The sequence below is a fragment of the Oncorhynchus clarkii genome, unplaced genomic scaffold (assembly GCF_045791955.1).
Source record: "Oncorhynchus clarkii lewisi isolate Uvic-CL-2024 unplaced genomic scaffold, UVic_Ocla_1.0 unplaced_contig_11427_pilon_pilon, whole genome shotgun sequence".
Lineage (NCBI taxonomy): Eukaryota > Metazoa > Chordata > Actinopteri > Salmoniformes > Salmonidae > Oncorhynchus > Oncorhynchus clarkii.
Genome location: NW_027258733.1, coordinates 20726 through 40315, shown reverse-complemented (window position 1 = coordinate 40315; position 19590 = coordinate 20726). Strand labels below are relative to the sequence as shown.

The following is a 19590-nucleotide window of genomic DNA, read 5'->3' as shown; positions in this document are numbered from 1 at the left end:
CAGCAGATGATTACTGGGCGAGGACGTTTGCCCGGTCCAGGCACTGGGACAAGGGAGCGATGTGCGCGGTCCAGCTGGGGATCCGAATCCAAAACATCCGATCCCATTGCATCCTTCAATAGCTTGGCGAAGAAGTTGGTGGGGCGAGAGCCCGCCTCTACCCCCTCTGCCAGACCAACAACGCAAAGGTTATTACGTCTGGATCGGCCCTCCAGGTCAACCACTTTCACAGAAAGCCTCTGTACACTATCCTGCAATGACTTGCATAGCTTCTCTAACTCGTCGATCCTACCAGCGTTGAATTCAGAAGCTTTCTCAAGGTCCACAATACTCTGGCCATGCGAAGCGACCGTTCGAATGATGCTCTCGATTTTGGTGTCCAGTTCAGCAATAGTGGCCTTAAGATCCTCAGCTATAGCAACACGTAGCTCCCCCAAAGCCCGGGTAAGTTCTGTAAGTGTCACGTTGTTGCATGTGCCTCCCGCCATGTCTGTCTCGTTGTTTAGTGGGGAGTAGGCCTCCGCTGTGGATTTGTTGTCCTTTGGTCGCTTATTACTCGGCATTTTCATATAAAAAGTTACAATCTTGTATTAGAAAGAAACGTTTGTTGTAAAAAGTGCCATAAAGTAGGTTAAATTAGTTTATTTCGCAAAAAAGTTGCAGGAGCCTCTCACGCACAGCCGTTCACTCCAACATGCTAGCTCCGCCTCCTACAATTTTTGTTCTAAGGTCTTGTCTGATTTCTTTTGATTTTCCCATGATGTCACGCAAAGAGGCACTGAGTTTGAAGGTAGGCCTTGAAATACATCCACAGGTACACCTCCAATTGACTCGAATGATGTCAATCAGCCTTTCAGAAGCTTCTAAATCCATGACATAATTTTCTGGAATATTCCAAGCGGTTTAAAGGCACAATCAATTTAGTGTATGTAAACTTCTGACCCACTAGAATTGTGATACAGTGAAATAATCTGTATGTAAACAATTGTTGGAAAATGACTTGTTTAATGCACACAGTAAATGTCCTAACCAACTTGCCAAAACTATAGTTTGTTAACAATAAATTTGTGGAGTGGTTGAAAAACGAGTTTTAATGACTCCAACCTAAGTGTATGTAAACCTCCGACTTCAACTGTATCTGAGTCTAGTTAAAGGCAGCCCAAGAATCTTGGTAAGTAGCCGTTGTAACCACCCCCCTTTCATCCCTCTCTGAGATCCTCCTCACGGCAGGCAGTGACCTGGGGAATTCTGTCATTGACCCACCTGCCACCACTAACACTGTTGAGTAAAGTGTAACTTATCTGCAGGAGTTAACTTCATTACATGAGACTGTGTGGTGTGTTATGTTGGCCCCATGGAGCGTGGGACACTGTTACTGGGGGTAGAATGGGGTAGGATGACTGGGGGAAGCGGGGCTCTGGAATACCGGCCAAGGCTCTGGAATGTCATTGTGTTCTTCATTCCTATTCGAAATGTTCCAAGTTCTATCTGGCTGATGGTTCTTTTTAGCAATTAGATGCGATATCACTGCTGGGTCCAGAGTGTTCCAGGCAAGCAGGACAAGAGGGGGGTCTATACAAGCCCAGAGAAAAGGCTCTCCTGTCCTTTCTGCTCTCTCTGCTCCATCTCCCCTGTCTGCTCTGCCCAGGAACGGGAGGAATGTTGGCAGGCGGGGCCAAGAACAGAACATCTAAAACCCCCTCATGAATTTTAAAAGGCCTTTCTCATTCAAAGCAGAGCCTGGCTCTCAGCGTGTGGCCCTGGGCAGGGCGGGCCGGGCGGTGTAGCAGAAGAGTGGGTAGCGGCCGGTTTGAGAGCGGAGCTGGCACCCTCTTTACATAACATATTGGGATATTGGGTGTCCCAGGCCTGGGAGATAATGGCCACTCACTCCGTCTGTGCGGCTAGGCTATCCAGATGGATTCTTGGCCCTGCCGTGCATGTCTGGAGAGAATGGGTGGAACAAGAGAGAGGGAGACAGAGAGAGACTGAACATTATAGAAGAGGGTTCCATTAGTTAGGCCAACAGTTGACCTTGTGCAGTTTAATGGGACTTATGAATGAACAAACAAATAACCTAGTTATATGCAGGTAGACATAGCCTCTTTAATTCAGCCAGAGCGTTAATGTGAGTGCATCAGGGTGTACGAGCTGGGAAGAGAAGAGGCCTATTGGAACAGAGCAGAGGGATTGTCAGCCTCAAAGTTTTTTATTTTATTTATTCTAAGTAGCACCATGTCTGCTGAGCCTTGCAGAGGCCTAGTGGAGGCTTAGCAGCATGCTAATTGTTTTAGGCCCTGTACCAAATAGCACCCTATTCCCTATGAAGTACAATGCTTTCGATCAGGGCCCATAGGGAATAGGGTGCCATTTGGGACATCACCCTAGCCTCGTCTGCATGCTGATAGGCGCGCTACGTCAATCACCGTTAGTTACAGCACCAACAGGTCTGTCTGCTGGAACGCCCATAGGTAATAATGACACACTGCAGTGTGTGCGCGTGTGCGCGTCGAGACAAGCCATTCTACTCCCGGCCTTCTGCTATCTGCCAGAGAAACAGCAACCATTGAGATGCATTCTGAGCTGAGGCCTAGTTAGAGAGGTGGGTGGATGCTCAAGGCTCACACGATGGAGGTGTTTCCAGCTTTTCTGGCAAGAGGAGACCAAGGAAAGACAGAAATAAACATAAAATATTACTAGAGGAGGGACACAGTAAAGACTTAATAGAATCTACTTTTATTAACACTCATTTAACAATTACCTCATAAATGATGTGTGACTATAGCTAGGTCTTTAATCCATTGGCGACTGATTTTCATGTGAATATTCTAAAATCTGCATAAAGAATATACCACTGGTGGGAAAATGTGCATGTTTCTACCAAACGGACTTGTCGCAGATAAAAAATTGTTGAGTGATGACGTAGTGCTCACAAAATGTACTTTTTCACTTAAGTTTTCATGTACCGAATAAAAATATGTTGTGTTAAACAGGAAATGTGCATACTCTGGTGTTGGCAAGTTTGCGCGACTGTAACGGATCTCTTCGTCGTCTGACGACGAGTATGAAATATGGGACCAATGCGCAGCGTGGTAAGTGTCCATGTTAATTTATTAACTGAACACACAAAACAAAATAACGAAGTGAATGGAAGAAACTAAACAGTTCTGCAAGGTGACATACACTCAACAGAAACAACCACCCACAAACAAGAGTGGGAAAACAGGCTACCTAACTATGGTTCTCAATCAGAGACAACGATTGACAGCTGCCTCTGATTGGGAACCATACCAGGCCAAACACATAGAAATACCAAACATAGAACAAAAACATCAAATGCCCACCCCAACTCACGCCCTGACCAACCTAAAATAGAAACATACAAAAGGAACTAAGGTCAGGACATGCCAGAATCTTAAGTACATTTTTGACAGCAGCCATTCTGTGAGCCATTCAAAATGATGAGGAGTTATGTTACGTCAATCACCATTAGTTACAGAACAGGTCTGTCTGCTGGAACGCCGATAGATAACTATGACTGTCTGTCTGTCTGTCTGTCTGCCTGCCTGCCTGCCTGCCTGCATGCCTGCCTTCCTGCCTGCTGGAACGCCCATAGATAACTATGACACTCTGTCTGTTGGAAAGCGCATAGATAACTATGACTGTCTGTCTGTCTGTCTGTCTGTCTGTCTGTCTGCCTGCCTGCCTGCCTGCCTGCTGGAACGCCCATAGATAACTATGACACTCTGTCTGTTGGAAAGCCCATAGATAACTATGACACTGTCTGTCTGTCTGTCGGAACGCCCATAGATAACTATGACACACTGTCTGTCTGTTGGAACGCCCATAGATAACTATGACACACGCAAAATTGGCAGTATATCAAATACTTGTTCTCCCCACTGTAGCTTTTACACACTGTATGTCTGTCTGCATGCGTAGACCTGATCATTAGTTGGTGGGTTGACGAAGATTTGTGGAGGCTGCAGCTGTGATTGCAGTAGCAGAGGCTCCAGAGTGCCACATGGGGAAGCAGAGGGGAAGGTAAAGGAGAGGGGCAACTGCATTGGTGGAGACTGGTCAGCTGTAGGGGAATGGTGGAGTAGGCTGGTCAGCTGTAGGGGAATGGTGGAGTAGGCTGGTCAGCTGTAGGGGAATGGTGGAGTAGGCTGGTCAGCTGTACGGGAATGGTGGAGTAGGTTGGTCAGCTGTAGGGGAATGGTGGAGTAGGTTGGTCAGCTGTAGTGGAATGGTGGAGTAGGTTGGTCAGCTGTAGGGGAATGGTGGAGTAGGCTGGTCAGCTGTGGGGGAATGGTGGAGTAGGCTGGTCAGCTGTGGGGGAATGGTGGAGTAGGTTGGTCAGCTGTGGGGGAATGGTGGAGTAGGCTGGTCAGCTGTGGGGGAATGTTGGAGTAGGCCAGGGTGGGTAGCTGGCTTAGCAGGGTGACTAAGGGGTGGGGACTCATTATAAAGTTGAATCTTAACCCCTTGTTGCGCTTTCTCCATCCTTAAACCGCAAGGAAGGAAAGAGTAGTGAGATATAGAGAAATGGAGATGAAACTGAATAAAGGGAGATGTTGACTTATGTGATTTCGCTCCCTACACAATATAAGGCCACAGAGAGGGAATGTAGACCTAAAATCTTAGGGCAATTACTATTCATCTCAATTACTATTCATCTCAATTACTATTCATCTCAATTACTATTCATCTCAATTACTATTCATCTCAATTGGAGCTGAAGGTGTTGCCACTGATAACCTTCTAAAGGAAACAATGTCTGGTCCAATTCCAATAGCTATTTTCCTTGCTGACCATTAAGAATTGACTTCATAGTATCTACCTATAGGGAGGTACAAGGGAGGTTTTGTGTGTGTGTGTGTGTGTGTGTGTGTGTGTGTGTGTGTGTGTGTGTGTGTGTGTGTGTGTGTGTGTGTGTGTGTGTGTGGTGGGAGCATAAGAAACTACGTGTTTGTGTTATCTGTGCGTGGCCCGCATGGCAGGCTACCTGGGTGACCTCATGGCTTGGCCCAGGTGTCAGCTAGGCTGAGGTCATGGTGAGATAGAGGCCTGTGGAATCTCGATGGTCCTAGTTCCCTGGGGACCCCAAAAACAGACTGGGTGGTCAGAGCCCTCACGGCCAGACGATACTGACCCAGTTCACCTCCACCAAACAACTGGTATTCTTCTACAGAGAGAGAGAGACACACACACACACACACACACACATCACACCACACAGCTGACCCAGAGAATGGCCCAGGAACACTGAAACCTCCAACCCTTTTTAGGTTAGTGTTGGTCTCCTCTCCATGTACCCCTCTTTCCAGAGTCGCGGCCTCATAAAAACTTTAACATACTTCCTGTGTTATGACTTCGTGGATCGCTAAGATGATGTAATGATGATCTCTTGGACAGACTGTTTTGGTTTTACTGTCGTGCTTCATAACAAGAACCTGGCTCTGCTGTCTGATCATCTGCCTTTTAATGCTCGTATTTTACATGATATGTAATGATGATATCATCGTAATACCTTTCTGTGAATGAACGCTATTTGTTGGGCTGTGGGGCTACCCTCAGTATGTATATGACCCATATGATGTCATTGAGAGCTCTACTGTTGGTGTGTGTTGTAATGTAATCTCATTACCGTTTAGCTCTTTGCGGTACAGATTGATGGCATGCAGTGAATGTTTTGTGTGTGGGTCCCTATGTGTGTGTACCTGTGTCTTAACCATATGTGTCTCTCTGTGTGTCTTAACCATGTGTGTCTCTCTGTGTGTCTTAACCATGTGTGTCTCTCTCTGTGTCTTAACCATGTGTGTCTCTCTCTGTGTCTTAACCATGTGTGTCTCTCTCTGTGTCTTAACCATGTCTGTCTCTCTCTGTGTCTTAACCATGTGTGTGTCTCTCTGTGTCTTAACCATGTGTGTGTCTCTCTGTGTCTTAACCATGTGTGTGTCTCTCTGTGTCTTAACCATGTGTGTCTCTCTCTGTGTCTTAACCATGTGTGTCTCTCTCTGTGTCTTAACCGTGTGTCTCTCTGTGTCTTAACCGTGTGTCTCTCTCTGTGTCTTAACCATGTGTCTCTCTGTGTGTCTTAACCATGTGTGTCTCTCTCTGTGTCTTAACCATGTGTGTCTCTCTCTGTGTCTTAACCATGTGTGTCTCTCTCTGTGTCTTAACCATGTGTGTCTCTCTCTGTGTCTTAACCATGTGTGTCTCTCTCTGTGTCTTAACCGTGTGTCTCTCTCTGTGTCTTAACCATGTGTGTCTCTCTCTGTGTCTTAACCGTGTGTCTCTCTCTGTGTCTTAACCATGTGTCTCTCTCTGTGTCTTAACCATGTGTGTCTCTCTCTGTGTCTTAACCATGTGTCTCTCTCTGTGTCTTAACCATGTGTCTCTCTCTGTGTCTTAACCATGTGTGTCTCTCTGTGTCTTTGTGTTTTCTAGACAGCGGCCATACGGCAGACCCTGAAGGAGCTGGGCCTGAACATCGTTGACATGTCTGATGAGAACGCCACTCTGGACGGAGGGGACGTCCTCTTTACAGGTACACCACCATATCCCATCAATAAAACACCATTATCACCATTACCTGCCAAGGCCACTGCCACTACCATAATTGATCACTATGGAAACTGCTATATTCAGTGAACTAAACATTTATGACCACTTTATCATGCAAATGATATGACCTATCACCACAGGGGTGTGATTAAAATTGTTCAGAATAGTTGTAACTCTGAATAGTCAAGTAGTTGATGTGACCTGAACTAAAATGGCAAATTACAAACTGACTGGCTGTCTGACTGGCTGTCTGACTGGCTGTCTGACTGGCTGTCTGACTGGCTGTCTGACTGGCTGTCTGACTGGCTGTCTGGTTTTTATGCATGATTGAAAATGGTTCTCTCAAATGGAAAAGAAGCCTCCCCCCACACACACACGCACAAACACACACCACCTAATTTCATCAGCTGCCTTGTTCCACATCAAGCATCTCACAATAAACCTGATGAGAGCAGAGGTAGAGAAACCGAGGTCTTTATAATGTTCCCTCTCTGTATGTTCTGTATCAGTTGTGCTGCCTTGCCTTTGAATCTAGTGTGGTTCATTCTGTATGCTGTTTAGGGCCTGGAAAAAGCCCTAGAACACTTAATTGAGTTTCTAGACGTTGGCTCTCTCTCCGTGGTGTGTTCCTCCCATCTCATCCAACTGAAATGGGTTTCACATGGCAGGCAGGGCTAAAAACATTTCCTCTTGGCAACGGCGTCGCTAATGGATCATTTGTAAAAGCTCAGCAGCTACGCCCATTCTCTCTGCTCTGGAGTGGTTCAGGCCTGTAAGGGGTGTGTAACTGGTGGCAGGGAAGTCAGACGCAGGAGAGCAGAACTGGGTAATAACCAGAGCAGTTTAATATACAAAACCACCGGCATCCAGAATAACAACGTATGGGTACAAACGCCGTCGTGCACCAGACAACAATGTGCACAAGCACTTAAACAAACAATGGGTTAGGGTTAAATACACAACACGTAATGAGGGAATGAAAGCCAGGTGTGTGGGAAAACAAGACAAAACAAATGGAAAATGAAAAATGGATCGGCGATGGCTAGAAGACCGGTGACGTCAACCGCCGAACACCGTCCGAACAAGGAGAGGAACCGACTTCGGTAGAAGTTGTGACAAGGCCACTCTTGTTTCTATCTTTCTATCTATCTCTCTCTGTCTGTCTATCCGTCTGTCTCTCTCTTCTCTTCCTCCTTTCTCTCTCTATCTGTTTATGCCTCTATTTTCTCTCGCTCTCCATACTGACCACAGGTTGTTGTCTGTTTTTCCTCAGGTAGAGAATTCTTCGTGGGCCTTTCCAAACGGACCAATCAGAGAGGAGCTGAGATCCTGGCGGACGCGTTCAAGGTGAGTGAGAGCAGACTAGAGCAGTACACCCTGAGATTATTCAGATTGACTTCCTGTGCCATCAAACCACCATTAGTGAGGTAATCCTGGTCTCATTCAGGGGTCTCAAGGGCCACATGGCATTCTAATCAGCTATTGATTAGACGACAACCTCTCAATGATCAGCTATGAAAAGCCAACTGACATTTACTCCTGAGGTGCTGACTTGCTGTACCCTTGACAACTACTGTGATTATTATTATTTGACCAGGCTGGTCATTTATGAACATTTGAACATCTTGGCCATGTTCTGTTATAATCTCCACCCGGCACTGCCAGAAGAGGACTGGCCACCCCTCATAGCCTGGTTCCTCTCTAGGTTTCTTCCTAGGTTTTGGCCTTTCTAGGGAGTTTTTCCTAGCCACCGTGCTTCTACACCTGCATTGCTTGCTGTTTGGGGTTTTAGGCTGGGTTTCTGTACAGCACTTTGAGATATCAGCTGATGTACGAAGGGCTTTATAAATACATTTGATTTGACATTGATTAGTTGGCAAACCTGGTGTATCAGGAATATATGGTTAGTTAATGAGATGAATTGATTGAATTAGTACCGAAGAGAAACCAGAGAAGGCCTGCACATACTGTACTGAGATATTAGAGGACTGGAAGATCAGTGCATATACTCTAGGTAGATAGAGCTCTGGAGAAGAGGGTCATTCAACCCCAAGCCTCCTTAACACACACACACACAGTCAGAAGGCCTTTGTTGACTTGTAAAGCCATGGGGTCCTGGAGAGTTCAACCCCCAACAATAATCTGAATGTTTCTTACTGCCTGTTTTTCTGATCCCGTCTGTGACTCATTTAAATTCCACCATCATATCTCTCAGCCTCTCACTTTTATTCTTGATAAGGATAAGTCAGGTCTTTTTCCCTACTATCGTTTTTCCTCCTTCCTTTATCACATTTAGGACCATTGAACATTCTGTTCTGGTCAGGCCAGGATTAACCACTGATGTGAGTGAGGGGTTAGATCTCTTCTCCTTTATGATCCTTGTTGATTGGGGGAAACAGAGGGAGTGGAGGAGGTCAAAGTGCAGGGGAGACTAGTGTACCAGGCTATTGTCTCCCATTCAGGGTCACAACACTGTACAGCATCAGTCAGACACCATAAAGAAAACTTTCTCTAGAAATGAATGAACATACATTACAATTAGCACAGCAGAACTTCTCACTCAAAATGTATCTCAAAGCTGAACACATCGCTGAGATTCCCCACAATATGATAAGTTGTTATCATGTCTCTCACAATAAGCTCAATGGAGGGCATTTTACTTCTGCTATCTCTTTGAATCACTGTTTGGGCTAAACTGTCTTTCCATTGATAAGGAATGACGACAGTTTGATTAAGTGGTCTACTTTGCTTTGATTCATTCAAATGAACTCTGAGGGTTGAGTTAAGAGAGCAGGAAAGACTTTGGTGATGAGGGGAAGAGGACAATTTCACACATGATAAACTGTCAGGAAATGCAGTCCCTTGTTCCAGTCAGAGAGGAGATTTGCTTTCATCTAGGCTGACTCTTAAGCAAAAGGAGGTTAAAGTAAGTAACATTTAGTAAGTAAGTCAAATGAACTTTTCCCTTAATATGGACCAGGCCAGAGAAACAGGGGAAGGTATGATGTTTCAGATATGACATAGCAGTGAATTGACACTCCATATAACATGTCCATTCCTGCCACAGTGGACCTGCTAATCAAACCCATGTCACAAGAAGACAACGTACTTGTCATGCCCTGGCCATAGAGAGGCTTTTTATTCTCTATTTTGGTTAGGCCAGGGTGTGACTAGGGTGGCCATTCTATGTTCTTTTTTCTATGTTTTTGTATTTCTTTGTTTTTGGCTGGGACAGCTGTCTGTCGTTGTCACTGATTGAGAACCATACTTAGGTAGCCTTTTCCCACCTGTGTTTTGTGGGTAATTATTTTTCCGTTTGTGTGCACCTCAGTTGTGTCAGGTTGGAGACCTGAGCCCACTCCCCGTGCTTACGGGGGCGAGCAGGTGACAGGTCAGGCCCCGTGCTATGGAGTGATGTGCACTGTGTCTCGGCCGAGTATTCACAGGCCGGTGTGCTCGGTGCCAGCGTCCCGCATTTGTCGGGTGGAAACTGGCATCCAGTCAGAATGGGGGGGGGGGGCTATGCGGGCGAGACTGCCAGTGCGCCTCCACGGCCCTGTGTATCCTGTGCCTCGGCCAAGGAAGAGGCCGCCTGTATGTCTCCCCAGCCTGGTGAGTCCTGTGCCTGAACCAAGTCTCCCTCCTGGCCAGAACCAAGTCTCCCTTCTGTCCGCAGCTGCCAGAGCCGCCCGTCAGTCCAGAGCCGCCCTTCACCCCGGAGCCGCCAGAGTCGCCCTTCACTCCGGAGCCGCCAGAGTCGCCCTTCACTCCAGAGCTGCCAGAATCGCAGCCCCCCCAGTCCAGAGGCACCCCTCAGTCCATTGGCGCCCTCTACGAGGGTTTTCAGTCCGGGGCCCGCACCCGAGCTTTGTAAGAAGGCCCACCCGGACCCTACCCTTTAGAGTCAGGTTTTGCGGCCGGTGTCCGCACCTTTGGGGGGGGGGGACTGTCACGCCGTTTACTCCACAAACAGAGACGCATACAATGCTGTCACTCTCCCTCCATTTGGCAAATCTGACCATAATTATATTCTCCTGATTCCTGCTTACAAGTAAAAACTAAAGCAGGAAGTACCAGTGACTCGCTCAATATGGAAGTGTTCAGATGACACGGATGCTACGCTTCAGGACTGTTTTGCTAGCACAGACTGGAAAATGTTCCCGGGATTCATTCAATGGCATTGAGGAGTATACCACCTCAGTCACCAGCTTAATCAATATGTGCATCGACGACGTCGTCCCCACAGTGATTGTACGTCATATCGCAACCAAAAGCCATGGATTACAGGCAACATGTACAGTGAGCTAAAGAACTATCATGGTCCAAACACACCAAGACAGTTGTGAAGAGGTCACGACAACACCTTTTCCCCCTCAGGAGACTGAAAAGATTTTGCATGGGTCCCCAAAAAGCTCTACAGCTGCACCATCGAGAGCATCACCGCCTGGTATGGCAACTGCTCTGCATCAGACTGTAAGGCGCTACAGACGGTAGTGCGGATGACCCAGTACATCACTGGGGCCAAGCTTCCTGACATCCAGGACCTATATACTAGGCGGTGTCAGAGGAAGGCCCAAAAAATTGTCAAAGACTCCAGTCACCCAAGTCATGGACTGTTCTCTCTCTCTCTGTCCTAAAACCACCGCTGTAATTACAGACTGAGGGGAGGGGCCTGTGTCCTGGGGTTCCGGTGACCTCACCTCTCAGACTCTCAGCTAATCAGTGGCCTAGGGATTTGGTGAACTCATCCGTCAAACTCTCAACCAATGCCGGTTTGGTTACCTTTCCCAGTGGGGCCTGTTTAGTCCAATTATCCGTGTGTGTAATGCAGTAGGGTTGTCGTGTATTTGCAGGACTATGTCCACGGTCCCTGTAATGCAGTAGGGTTGTTGTGTATTTGCAGGACTACGCTGTGTCCACCGTCCCTGTCACTGATGGTCTACACCTGAAGAGCTTCTGCAGCATGGGAGGACCAGGCCTCATCGTGATTGGCTCCAGCGAACCAGCCCAGAAAGCCCTGAAGGTATGAGTCACCAATGAGCGTATGGGTCATGCAAGATAGAACTATGTTCTTACTTTCCTTTGCACCATCTCTTATTAATTACATTTAGTTTAATAGTGTTTGCAGAAAACATATTTGAAATATACTCTCCCATCCCATCCTCGTGTATTTTTAATACAAACAATACAAACAAGTGAGGTAATGCAAACAAGTGAGGTAAGCACACTGCATTGAGAAGATGGATTCTTCAGCGTAAAGCAACAGTACCGTTGACAGGGAAGACAGGACATCGCACATGTTGACTCAGTACCATCACCACCACCTCACACACACGTCCAGATCACCCTCCCTCTCTCTGTGGTTTGATGCCTGCCTCTGACTGAAACTTCTACAAGCCTGCAGAAACCACATGATATCAATGTGATCTCCCTCTGATAAATGTATGTTCGTAGGTAATCTACTGTGTAATCCCTGCTATACAATATTTAACCTTAATCTACTTTTTTCTTGTGGGGACCCGGCGAAATATCCCCCATTTATCCAATTTTCCTTGTTTTACTATCCTTGTGAGGCTTTCTGGTAGTTAAAACAAAACACAAGCACACACTCCCTATCGGGAATACAGATCTTCTTCGTAATGGACGGGGAACAAACACAAACACACTGACATGTTGGTACTTAATGCCATTCATGGAGGCTGTTGAAATAAATCTCTGCCTGTTATTTTCTGATGGACAGACACACGGAATTCCCCATCACCATGGCAGAAGACTGGCACACACCACATCTAACTACAGACAGTAGTGGTGTACCCGCGGCTGGCATGCAACTCAGTGTCAACACACAGTACAGACACGCAACAGAATGTGGCAGGTTTTGAAACCTTTACAGACAAGACCACAAACGCACCCGAGACACACGCATCGGAGAGTTGACAACCAGGAGTTCTCAGTCACAGGGTTCCTCCTCATCTGCCTACTCAGGGAGACGTCGCCCCCTACTGGCCCAGGGCTGCAGAGGATGTAACACTGTCAGTAAACCATCTACACACGTCAACCACAGACAGATACAGACAGATACAGACAGACAGACAGACAGACACATCTCTTTATGTGGATCCCCATTAGCTGCTACAATTGCATCAGCTCCTCTTCCTGTAGTCCACAAGTATTCTTATCAGTGAGATGTGTAAAGACTGCATAGGTTTAGTCCCTTATTTGTCCCCCTATGTTATCCTCATTTAACACACTAAGGCAAGCATATCCACATACTAGTTAAATACACTGCTGATTAATTATTAGGTCATGATGACAGCTAACTAATACATCACACTTTTATTTGATACAGACTGGAGCCCCATTAAGATTCCATACTATTATCAAGCCTTGTTAATTAGCTACTGAAGAGAAAGAGAGAGAGAAGGGTCATTAGCATGAGTTAATGACAGTGTCTCACAGTGTTGTAATTACACATTACATCACCCCCTCTCCAACATGCAATTAGCTCTGGTTATAAAATATTTTAATGAATGTCTGAGATCAGATTTTCAATTAGGTAATGTTCTGCTCAGGGTGAAAGTGACTAGTGAATGTAGGTGTAATGAACATAAAGGGGTGGTTGTGAATGCTATTGTAACGAATGCAAATGGTTTGCTATTGTTGTGAAAGTAGCTCTAATGAACTTAACGGGGTTGTTGTTGTGAATGTAGCTCTAATCTAATTATATTACATGCCTGCTGGCTTCCCTTGGGGTGAGCTTTTGTGAACGCACCCCTAATCTTGATATTGAAGTAGTGGTGATGAGATGAGCAGGGATAAGGTTAGTATGTTGTGTTGTCAACAGACCAAACTGGGAATTTGTTATTAGAGCAGGCTGTGACTCTATTGTCATGTCACCATGTCTGGTCTGATACTGAGTCATGGTTTGGATACAGTATGGATGATGGCACCCGAATGTGGCAGCCAGTGTGCGTGTTTGCGTGCGAGTGTCTGTGTGTGCGTGTCCTTGCGTGCATGTGTGTGTGCCTTGCATAGTCTGCAGTCATACTATGTTTAGCCCTCCCAAGCTGAGGACCGAGGACGTGGACCGGATGAATTCCATCAACTGAACGCACTCATAACAATCGTGGCTCTCCACTGCTATCACTGCCAAGCCTCAGCCGTGAAGTCATCTCCCACAAATACTCCCTCTCTTCCTGAAATGCTCCTTCTCCCTCTCCACATTTTGCCTTTCCAGCAGGCATTGTATTTCACGCTTCTAGGACTCCCTGACTGACTGACCCCCCTAGGCTTGGACCAAGCCCTATACCCCAAACCTAGACCTCAGGCCCAATACCCCAGACCTAGACCTCAGGCCCAATACCCCAGACCTCAGGCCCAATACCCTAGACCTCAGGCCCAATACCCTAGACCTCAGGCCCAATACCTCAGACCTAGACTTCAGGCCCAATACTCCAGACCTAGACCTCAGGCCCAATACTCCAGACCTAGATCTCAGGCCCAATACCCTAGACCTCAGGCCCAATACCCTAGACCTCAGGCCCAATACCCTAGACCTCAGGCCCAATACCTCAGACCTAGACCTCAGGCCCAATACCCCAGACCTAGACTTCAGGCCCAATACTCCAGACCTAGACCTCAGGCCCAATACTCCAGACCTAGACCTCAGGCCCAATACCCTAGACCTCAGGCCCAATACCCTAGATCTCAGGCCCAATACCCTAGACCTCAGGCCCAATACCTCAGACATAGACCTCAGGCCCAATACCCCAGACCTAGACTTCAGGCCCACTACTCCAGACCTAGACCTCAGGCCCAATACTCCAGACCTAGACCTCAGGCCCAATACCCTAGACCTCAGGCCCAATACCCCAGACCTAGACCTCAGGCCCAATACCCCAGACCTAGACCTCAGGCCCAATACCCCAGACCTAGACCTCAGGCCCAATACCCCAGACCTAGACCTCAGGCCCAATACCCCAGACCTAGACCTCAGGCCCTATACCCCAGACCTAGACCTCAGGCCCAATACCCCAGACCTAGACCTCAGGCCCAATACCCCAGACCTAGACCTCAGGCCCAATACCCCAGACCTAGACCTCAGGCCCAATACCCCAGACCTAGACCTCAGGCCCTATACCCCAGACCTAGACCTCAGGCCCTATACCCCAGACCTATGCCTCAGGTCCTATACCCCAGACCTAGACCTCAGGCCCTATACCCCAGACCTAGACCTCATTCTCCATACCCCAGCCCCATACCCCAGTCTCAGACCTAGACCTCAGGCCCAATACTCCAGCCCTAGGCCCAATATACCCAACCTCTGGTCCAGCCTCTGGCCTAATCAGATCATGAGGAGCAGCAGACCCCCTGAACACACCACCACAAACCACTTGGGCCCCCGCATTCAGCTTCCTGATTAGACACCGCCCTAAGCGGACAGGAATACACATGGAATATTAGCCAATAACAGTCTGTTCTCTGGGAAGAAATGTGTGTCAAGGACCAATCAAAAATAATGACATCAACAGGAAACTATTAGAGTGTAATAACCATTCTCCTGATCCCTGGACTGTTAGGATTTGGAAGACTTTTGGATAGGAACTGTTTTTGTATTTTTTTGAAAACAACCATTGTTTACACGGGTCGGGGAAGATTATTGTGTGTGAACTGTGAACATTCCACATATTCTAAATGTGTTGCTGAAAATACACTGTGCACTAGTGACTAGAAGAAAGACATGCACTAATTCAATAAGTAGTGTCAGTAGTTTTTGTTATGCCCCATTGTCTTACATCAGATAGCACAACTTTCATCTGCAGGGGGTTTGTAAGCTTGACAGTAGCGACAATATCTCTGTGGGCCGAGTTAAGTAAAGGGTTAATTGTGCCCAGGAGGTGTGGGATAAGCAGTACTGGTCTAACATCATTCAGCTGGTCTAACATCATTCAGGCATTGTTCATCATCAGTTCCATCCTCATTGTCCTGTTAGTCTTGCATTTCCTACAGACTGCTTTTCTTGTATGTCTCCTAGGCTGGACACCATTGTCATATCTGCTGGCTGGATTGTTCTAAGATGGCGTAGCAGTCAGATGTATTTTGTCCTCGTCTTGTCGTGTCGCCTGTGTATATCTTTTTCTTCGCAGATATTTTTTATAATTTTTCGAAAACTCAACTTCAAAACACTCTCCTGCAACCCGCCTCACCCAATGTGGTGCGGATCTGTTTTTTTCTAAAGTATTATTCACCTCAAATCCGGAATCCCCCAACAGATGCTAGCCAGCTCACTAGCTACTAGCTAGTAGTCAGCAAACCACTGCTAGCGGTCATCAGCTAACCTTTACCTCGGAAATCTCTCGCCAGTTTGTACAACGCGACTCATACCAGAGCATACCGGACCTGTTTTCTCACCATATCCCCGGATTCCTACCGCAAGCTCTGGAAATTTTCATCTGGATCATTGCAGCTAGCTAGCTGCTATCCGAGTACTGGCTAACGTCGGTCCCAGAGCAAGCACAAATTAGCCTGGAGCTATCCCATGCTAGGCCCTTTCTCCCAGCTAGCTAGAGAGGCCCACCACTCCTGGGCTACAATACCCGGACCCCTTCTACTGCCGGTACGGGGCACGGAACCCAGCCGATCCTTCATGACTGGACTACGACGTAATCTGCTCGAGGGGGGTATTCAACTGGCCTCGATATCGCGCCGTCCCCTGAATGCCTTGCAAAATGGACTTGGACCCCTCTACTACTCGGGAACCCTACTAATCCATCACGACTGGTCTATCAATGTCAATTGATACAAGCTTTCCTCCAACGATATGTCCCATAAGACCCTTCTGCTAGCTTGCTAGCCCTAGTCTGCTAGCTTGCTAGCCCCGGTCTGCTAGGTCAAATCAAATGTATTTATATTGCCCTTCGTACATCAGCTGATATCTCAAAGTGCTGTACAGAAACCCAGCCTAAAACCCCAAACAGCAAGCAATGCAGGTGTAGAAGCACGGTGGCTAGGAAAAACTCCCTAGAAAGGCCAAAACCTAGGAAGAAACCTAGAGAGGAACCAGGCTATGTGGGTTGGACAGTCCTCTTCTGGCTGTGCCGGGTGGAGATTATAACAGAACATGGCCAAGATGTTCAAATGTTCATAAAAGACCAGCATGGTCAAATAATAATAATCACAGGCAGAACAGTTGAAACTGGAGCAGCAGCACGGCCAGGTGGACTGGGGACAGCAAGGAGTCATCATGTCAGGTAGTCCTGAGGCATGGTCCTAGGGCTCAGGTCCTCCGAGAGAGAGAAAGAAAGAGATAATTAGAGAGAGCATACTTAAATTCACACAGGACACCGGATAGGACAGGAGAAGTACTCCAGATATAACAAACTGACCCGAGCCACCCGACACAAACTACTGCAGCATAAATACTGGAGGCTGAGACAGGAGGGGTCAGGAGACACTGTTGCCCCATCTGAGGACACCCCTGGACAGGGCCAAACAGGAAGAATATAACCCCACCCACTTTGCCAAAGCACAGCCCCCACACCACTAGAGGGATACCTTCAACCACCAACTTACCATCCTGAGACAAGGCCGAGTATAGCCCACAAAGATCTCCGCCACGGCACAACCCAAGGGGGGGGCGCGAACTCAGACAGGAAGATCACATCAGTGACTCAACCCACTCAAGTGACGCACCCCTCCTAGGGACGGTATGAAAGAGCCCTAGTAAGCTAGTGACTCTAGCTAGCCCCTGTAATAGGGTTAGAGGCAGAGAATCCCATTGGAAAGAGGGGAACCGGCCAGGCAGAGACAGCAAGGGCTGTTCGTTGCTCCAGAGCCTTTCCGTTCACCTTCACACTCCTGGGCCAGACTACACTCAATCATAGGACCCACTGAAGAGATGAGTCTTCAGTAAAGACTTAAAGGTTGAGACCGAGTTTGCATCTCTCACATGGGTAGGCAGACCATTCCATACAAATGGAGCTCTATAGAAGAAAGCCCTGCCTCCAGCTGTTTGCTTAGAAATTCTAGGGACAATTAGGAGGTCTGTGTCTTGTGACCGTAGCGTACGTGTAGGTATGTACGGCAGGACCAAATCAGGTAAGAGCAAGCCCATGTAATGCTTTGTAGGTTAGCAGTAAAACCTTGAAATCAGCCCTTGCCTTGACAGGAAGCCAGTGTAGGGAGGCTAGCACTGGAGTAATATGATCACATTTTGGGGTTCTAGTCAGGATTCTAGCAGCCGTATTTAGCACTAACTGAAGTTTATTTAGTGCTTTATCCGGGTAGCCGGAAAGTAGAGCATTGCAGTAGTCTAACCTAGAAGTGACAAAAGCATGGATACATTTACGTAGATGGAAAAAAGCTGTCCTTGAAACAGTCTTGATATGTTCGTCAAAAGGGACATCAGGGTCCAGAGTAACGCCAAGGTCCTTCACAGTTTTATTTGAGACGACTGTACAACCATTAAGATTAATTGTCAGATTCAACAGAAGATCTCTTTGTTTCTTGGGACCTAGAACAAGCATCTCTGTTTTGTCCAAGTTTAAAAGTAGAAAGTTTGCAGCCATCCACCTCCTTATGTCTGAAACACATGCTTCTAGCGAGGGCAATTTTGGGGCTTCACCATGTTTCATTGAAATGTACAGCTGTGTGTCATCCGCATAGCAGTGAAAGTTAACATTATGTTTTCGAATGACATCCCCAAGAGGTAAAATATATAGTGGTCCTAAAACGGAACCTTGAGGAACACCAAAATTTACAGTTGATTTGTCAGAGGACAAACCATTCACAGAGACAAACTGATATCTTTCCGACAGATAAGATCTAAACCAGAACTTGTTCGTGTAGACCAATTTGGGTTTCCAATCTCTCCAAAATAACGTGGTGATCGATGGTATCAAAAGCAGCACTAAGGTCTAGGAGCACGAGGACAGATGCAGAGCCTCGGTCTGATGTCATTTACCACCTTCACAAGTGCAGTCTCAGTGCTATGATGGGGTCTAAAACCAGACTGAAGCATTTTGAATACATTGTGTGTCTACAGGAAGGCAGTGAGTTGCTGTGCAATAGCCTTTTCTAATAATTTTGAGAGGAATGGAAGATTTGATATAGGCCGATTCGTTTTTTATATTTTCTGGATCAAGGTTTGGCTTTTTCCAGAGAGGCTTTATTACTGCCACTTTTAGTGAGTTTGGTACCCATCCGGTGGATAGAGAGCCATTTATTATGTTCAACATAGGAAGGCCAAGCACAGGAAGCAGCTCTTTCAGTTGTTTAGTTAGAATAGGGTCCAGTATGCAGCTTGAAGGTTTAGAGGCCATGATTATTTTCATCATTGTGTCAAGAGATATAGTACTAAAACACTTGAGTGTATCTCTTGATCCTAGGTCCTAGCAGAGTTGTGCAGACTCAGGACAACTGAGCTTTGAAGAAATACGCAGATTTAAAGAGGAGTCCGTAATTTGCTTTCTAATAATCATGATCTTTTCCTCAAAGAAGTTCATGAATTTATTACTGCCGAAGTGAAAGCCATCCTCTCTTGGGGAATGCTGCTTTTTAGTTGCCGTTGCGACAGTATCAAAAAGGAATTTCGGATTGTTCTTATTTTCCTCAATTAAGTTGGAAAAATAAGATGTTCGAGCAGCAGTAAGGGCTCTTTGATACTGCACTGTACTGTCTTTCCAAGCTAGTCGGAAGACTTCCAGATTGGTGTGGCGCCATTTCCGTTCCAATTTTCTGGATGCTTGCTTCAGGGCTCGGGTATTTTCTGTATACCAGGGAGCTAGTTTCTTATGACAAATGTTTTTAGGGGTGCAACGGCATCTAGGGTATTGCGCAAGGTTAAATTGAGTTCCTCAGTTAGGTGGTTAACTGATTTTTGTCCTCTGGCGTCCTTGGGTAGACAGAGGGAGTCTGGAAGGACATCAAGGAATCTTTGTGTTGTCTGTGAATTTATAGCACGACTTTTGATGTTCCTTGGTTGGGGTCTGAGCAGATTATTTGTTGCAATTGCAAACTTAA

At 46.7% G+C, this 19590-nt stretch overlaps 1 protein-coding gene across 1 annotated transcript in view; it reads left to right on the top strand.

Annotated features, from left to right (window-relative positions):
* Positions 1-2992: 2992 nt before the first annotated feature.
* The window catches only part of LOC139398362 (N(G),N(G)-dimethylarginine dimethylaminohydrolase 1-like), a gene marked incomplete at its 3' end in the record, with an annotated part of 28723 nt that continues 12125 nt past the window's right edge, over positions 2993-19590 (top strand). Inside the window, exons 1-4 of the mRNA XM_071144409.1 lie at positions 2993-3092; positions 6454-6553; positions 7844-7917; positions 11474-11593. Of these exons, the coding sequence (XP_071000510.1) occupies positions 3072-3092; positions 6454-6553; positions 7844-7917; positions 11474-11593 (315 nt within the window). The remainder of the gene's footprint in view (positions 3093-6453; positions 6554-7843; positions 7918-11473; positions 11594-19590) is intronic.